General features: G+C 35.5%; 1 protein-coding gene across 1 annotated transcript; it reads right to left on the bottom strand.

Annotated features, from left to right (window-relative positions):
- Positions 1 to 1,894: 1,894 nt before the first annotated feature.
- On the bottom strand, positions 1,895 to 3,794 carry LOC126838469 (fork head domain transcription factor slp1-like). Its single transcript, XM_050572931.1, has one exon. It carries the CDS (start codon positions 3,579 to 3,581, stop codon positions 2,460 to 2,462), a length of 1,122 nt encoding a protein of 373 aa, XP_050428888.1. The 5' UTR covers positions 3,582 to 3,794; the 3' UTR covers positions 1,895 to 2,459.
- Between the last annotated feature and the right edge of the window lie 2,656 nt (positions 3,795 to 6,450).

Below are 6,450 nucleotides of genomic sequence, written 5' to 3'. Positions count from 1 at the left end.
TTAACACAAATAAAATCCTTTTTAATCAAACACCGACAACCAGACTTGTTTTGTCGCTTCACAAATAAATTATGTCCTCATTCATATAATAGTTATAGTTTATTGTAAAGGATTTTTTTAGTCTCCATTGAATCATCGCGCTTAGCTGGTGTCATCATCACATTGCATTTTCTGTTGATCATGTTTTTTTTATAAACATCCGTACCAACCCTTTTAAGCTGACCGTTCTCGTTTATTGACAAGATATCACACAACACACACTGACTTCAGTGTGTGGTCGCCGGCCGCCCTAAAGCCTCTACAATACATTTAATAATACTTAGACATTCCAAAAGATTTTTTTTTTTAATACAACAGAGATAGCGAACAAATAAATATGAATTTGATAAGCCAATGGGCGATGACGAACGCAGTCAGAATAAATAACTATCTTTCTCAACTTATTGAATATTGTATTACCTATAGTAAATAATAAAATTGGTAAATGTATATGTATAGGATTTATATACCTACATCCTTGTCGGTTATTTGTTTTTGGTACTTACAATAATAGTAATTAAATTTTAATACTAGACCATATTACTAATATTTTGATTATTACTGTTAATATTCCCAACCAAGTGCATTTTCGCCTATCCGATAAGTAAATTATTATTAAAGACTTTGGATAGTATAATATAATATGTATTACAAGTGTAAACAAACGAGAGTTAATTGTATTTTCGTTGAAATGCCATTTGATTATAATTTATAACAATAATAATAATATGACCGAGGCACATTAAACCGTTTAATGTTTACAAAATAATAGATTATGCAATAATAATTGTTGTCATATTTCCTTAGACATATTACATTTGTATTAGCATGCATTTTGTTGATAAGATAATAATAATAATAATTATTGTACAAACAAACCAAGTACAATGCACCGTTAGCTATCGGTATTATTATACATGTCTATATATTATTAATAGAATAGATTTCACACACAAATGTCTAATTGTACTATGTTAACATATTGTAAGAAACAACTCAAACAAATAGTCAACAAGTCATTTTGATTGTTGTATTATAGCTGTTATCATACACTTGATTAATGGATTTAAAATAATAGTGTAGTGTTTAAGATAAAATGTAAATAATATATTTAAGACCATAATAATGTACTGTGTATAGTTTCATACACACTGTCAGCCCCAGATTTAACATAGAAATCTTAAAAAAAACCCTTTCATTTCTAGTTAGTTTTCTTGAACAGATATATTTAATTAATGTAATATTGAATTTGTACCGTAATAATAGTTTTCCAGCAATAGGTTTAAAAGTAAAGAACTAATACCATTTTCAAAACAACTGGCATAGACATAGTTTATGTCCTTAATAAAAATATTTGATTATATTACATTCACTGTGAATACACTCTCAAGTTGTTTTATAACGTGTCGTCGTCTCACGGATGCAGTTTAATAAAAAATAAAACACAATTTACCACAATAATAGCTCTATTTAGCTTCCAAATTCATATGTTATTGTTATCCGTTTAGCTCAAGTCCATTCATGACTGTTTAAAGCTGAGCAGGTCCACCGGCAGTCATAGATCATATGATTTGTTGAAGTTGACAATTATTATAAGTTTTATAATCCAATTGGATATGCTAGTCAACACATATTATAATAATATTATGATGTAGGCGACTCAGGTAAAACAATCGATGTAAATAATTAAATTCATTTTTTTATTGTAATAATTTAAAATATCGTTTATTATCATAATAATAATATGTGTATTCAATTATCATATATATAACGACAACATTCAAATAAAAATACTATACAATTAATAATATAATAATCATTTATATATTTATATTTATTTATACAGACCGGCTGTATTACATTATAATAATATTCGTGAGTGGATAATACAATAATTATTATACATTATAAAATACTAAGTTTGTTTCCAAAACAAAAAACAAAATTATTGATAACAATACATTAACCTAAAACGTCTAGTACTTTATAATAGGTAATATTATCATTTTAATTATTTTCTCAAGGCACTTGTGATGCGAACGCGCGCTGTACATTATTAAATTATAGGAAACACATTTTTTTTTTTTTACATCATAATAGTATTGAATAGCGCATGAACATATTATAAAAATACTGGACACGAATGGCGCGTTTGACTAGAATGGAGTGCCCAAACATTTTTTTTTTTTGAAAGGAAACAATTTTTAATAACTTTGCTCAAGTTTTAGGCGTTTTTTAACAACAGCTAGTCTTTAGAGATCATGTAAAAATAATTTTTAAAAAAAAAGTATTGGCCGGAGACCCGAAGGGAGAAAACTAAGGCATTTTCCACATTATTTACAAGAAAAAAAAATAGGTAACTTTGTGTACTTAGACGACAAATATAATAAGTATGCAATTTTTCTGGAATTTTACATACGTCACTGGTGTCGGGTCATGGACACTTGGAGGAGGGCCGCCGCGGCCGCGGCCGCCGGGTGCATGACGGCGGTGGGCCTCTTGGGCGGCACCTGTAACGTGGGCCTCAACAGTTGACTTATCGAGTATCCGGTCGAGGTGGCTACCGCGGGAGCCGCGGGCGATAACTGTTGTTGATGATGGTGTTGCTGTTGTTGATGTTGATGATGCTGCTGTTGCTGTTGTTGTTGTTGTTGGTAGGCGGCGGCCGCTGGCGGCCAAAAGTATTGGTGCAGGTAGTCGAAACCGGCGGCGGCGGCCGCGGCCGCGGCGTAATCGGCCGACCAAGCGGGATGGTGAGGCACGGCCGAGCTGGGCGGCGGCGGCGGCACTCCGGCACCGCGGTGATGGTGATAGAAGGCGGCGGCGGCGGCTGCGGCGTGTGGGTGATGCGGCGGCAGCGGCTGCATCGGCGGCCTGTACGCTATCCTGTGCCGGGACGATTGCGTGGACCGCCGGCGCAACTTGCCGGTGGTGCCGCCGATGTACACGTCGCTGCTGTTCGGGTCGATCATCCAGTAGTTGCCCTTGCCCGGGTCGTCGAAGCTCCGGGGGATTTTCACGAAACACTTGTTCAACGACAGATTGTGCCGGATGCTGTTTTGCCACGCGGGCGTGTTCATCCGGTAAAACGGAAACTTGGTCATGATGTACTCGTAAATGCCGCTCAGGGTCAACCGCTTTTGCGGGCTCTCGGAAATGGCCATCATGATCAGCGCGTTGTAGCTGTAGTTGGGCTTTTTGTTCTTGTCGTCCTGTTGCTGTTGTTCTTTGGTCTTTTTCACGTCCTTGCCGTCGGCGGCCGTTTCGCCGTCCGTCGAAGCCGCAGCCGCCCCGGTCACGGCACCGTCGTCTTCGTCGTCCGTGGTCTTTTTGTCCGGACTGCCGGGCCTGGTGCTGTAGTCGACGGGCGCGCACAGGCAATCGTCGCCGCTGCAGTCGCTACCGGCCTCGCTGCCGGTGGTGTACGACCGCGACGTCGACGGGCCGGGACTCTTGATGTCGTCCCGTTCGTCGTCCACGTCCAGGCGGCCAAGTATGTGGTTGATGGTGAAACTCGGACCGTTCAACGATTTCGTCACCATCGTGAACGCGCGATATACACTATTATTACTACACACCGGTGTAATATTTATTTACGTGTAAATAAATAAATAATAAAACGCAGAGTGACGGTAAAAAAAAAAAATCACCAAAACGCACACTCCGAAACAAAATACAAAATACTAAAATAAAAAACGTTAATATCAAAACAGAAGGTTGTCGTGATCGGATCGCGGATGCGCACGTGTTGTCAACACGAGAAATGTCAGAAGACTGAAGGACGGTAGCGACGCGTTCCGGGTGCTCGGGTGATCGGTTCCGGCGGCGTCGGCGTTGGCCACCGTCCCGAACGACCGCCTCCGTCCAATCGGGCGAGAGCCACGCCCCCGGCCCAAACGGATGCGCGCGCACCGTCAATCCGTCGCGTCGCGTCGCCCGCCCAGTCACCATATTTTTGTCGCGGCCGCCGCCGCCGCAGCTGCTGCTGCTGCCCCCTTTTCAATATTATTGTTATATATTTTTTTTTATTCCCCCTCCCTCCTCCCTTGCCTATTATTAACAATATTATTGTTCTGTGTGTGTGTGTGTGTAATATTTTTGTCTTTTCCCTCTCTGCCAAGACCGCGACCAACCGCCGGTTACATGTATTGACGAATGTTTTATACCAATATTGACACGGATATGTACAGCAGACGATTATAGTAGTACCATACACAAGCATATATAACTAATACATTTTGTGGACTTGTGAGACCGTTAAGGGCTTTAATACTTACATTGTAAAACGCGTACACGTGTCTCGAATGGGAAAAAATACATATAGTTGGTCCAAAATAAAAATTACAGACACACAATACACATTTTCTAGCTGTTGGAATGACTAAATAAATAGTTGGTACCAACAGCTGTACACTTTTTAGTTAATGCAACTGTAACTTATATAAGTATTAATTTTGGTTTGGCCAACAGTTTTCCCTTGCTCTGTTGTAGGTATTTACATATTAGACCGGAAAAAATACATAGTTGGACCAACTGTATATTTTTAGTTAGAGTGACAGCTGTATTAATTTAGTTTGGCCGACTAAAAATTTACAGTTGGTCCAACTATTTATTTATAGTAATTCCAACAACCAGAAATGTACCTAACCTAACCTACAATAGAGCAAGGGAAAACAATACTAAAACTAAAGACTAGAACACAATGTATAGACTGTTTATGGCGAGATAGATCTTTTGTCTATTCATTAAGATAATATGATAAAAATTACAGGCGCAAAATTGTAAATCAAACAAATATTATTAAACGACATCTACCCGTCGTTATTGTTGTGAAAATATATTTTAAGCCGTCCGGTTCTTATATAATATTTTGTTGTCTTTTCATACACAACCCAACTATTATGTATTACATACCTACCTATTATAATCTTTGTACGTTTTTTACAAGACGCCCATTCGTGTAAGGTAAAACGGTAGGTACCGTTTTTATCAGTTACCTACCTACCTATGTGTATAATGACTAAAACGCTCTTTTCATAATAACCGCCACAAAAAATTATGTGTACCTATGTAGGTACATATACACGCATAATATTAGGTTATAATTTCGGTTTTTTTTCTTTATACTACACCGCTTATAATAGGTTTATAATAATATTTACCTAAACAATATAATGTTACCTATTATGTGTAGGTAAACTGCTATTATAGTACTTTATATTAAGTCATTTGACTTTTGTGTGTGTATGTATAGGTATAGTACTAGTTGTTTATTTATAGGAAAGAATAGTATGATATTTATCATATCTGCAATGAAAAAAATTCTAGGAAAAATGTCTCTCAAGTGCTTTTACCCTTGGACCCTATTAAATGACTACAAAATAAGGTAGAATTAAATATTATACCATCATAGTCCATATAGGTAGGTAGGTATATATACTATGTTTCCCACGATGGTATATTATTATAGTATAATATGATAGATTACTATTTTTTTGTTAAACGTTATTATTTAGGTAAATCATCGTAATTTAGGACTAAAACAATTATACTTAATAACATACACAATTATCTGCCATTAACTACAACAGCGGCGGTTTAATAGCATAATATAATATACCAAATAATAATAATTAAATAATAGATATTATTTGAAGTATAGGTTTAATATGTTTAATAATTATTAGGCGTAGACAAACGGTATAAAAGATGGGCAATATTCGACTTGAATGATATTCTTGGAAGCGTTTTCTACAATGCCAACTAATTGAAAGAATATAGCAATAATATAATATAAAAGTGTATTCGAATGGTAGTAGGTTCCCATAATCAGATTTGTACAAATTCAAATTCAAATAAAAGATAATTTTTTTTTTTAATGTAGCATCTATTAGATTTATATGAAACAATATTTTCAAATATCATTATTACTCAAAAAAGCACAAACAAACTATTTAAAAATTATTCGAATAATTAAGTTTGGTATTATTCGAATAACTTTTTATTCGAATAATTTAATTGGAAATTATTCAAATAATTATTTCTAAAATTATTCGAATGAAATGTTACTCGAATAATTATTTTTTAAATTATTCGAATAACTTTTACTCGAATAATGTGTTATCTAGATAATTATTTGGGTAACCTTTTATTCGAATTTTGCTTAATATTCTGCCCATATAATATGATGATGAAGACGTTTTAAATTATACACCCTATTGTATGTAAACATGTTGATGTGTATGTTATTGTTAGAATATATTAAACAATGCAATGGCGCCGTGCAGAAATATCATAATATATTTAAAAGGCGTTTTTTTTTTTAATGTGTTTTCAATTTCTATTATCTATATTATATAATATTATACCTATACCGGTCGTACCTCGCTATAATATAGTCTCGAGCCTCGA

Source organism: Adelges cooleyi, unplaced genomic scaffold, assembly GCF_023614345.1.
Source record: "Adelges cooleyi isolate 19-005CV unplaced genomic scaffold, UGA_ACOO_1.1 ACOO_flye_CR_arks_rails_tigmint_CR_PRNA_30, whole genome shotgun sequence".
In the NCBI taxonomy this organism is placed as follows: Eukaryota; Metazoa; Arthropoda; class Insecta; order Hemiptera; family Adelgidae; genus Adelges; species Adelges cooleyi.
The sequence above is the reverse complement of the archived record's forward strand: the minus strand, read 5'-3'. Positions and strand labels throughout refer to the sequence as shown.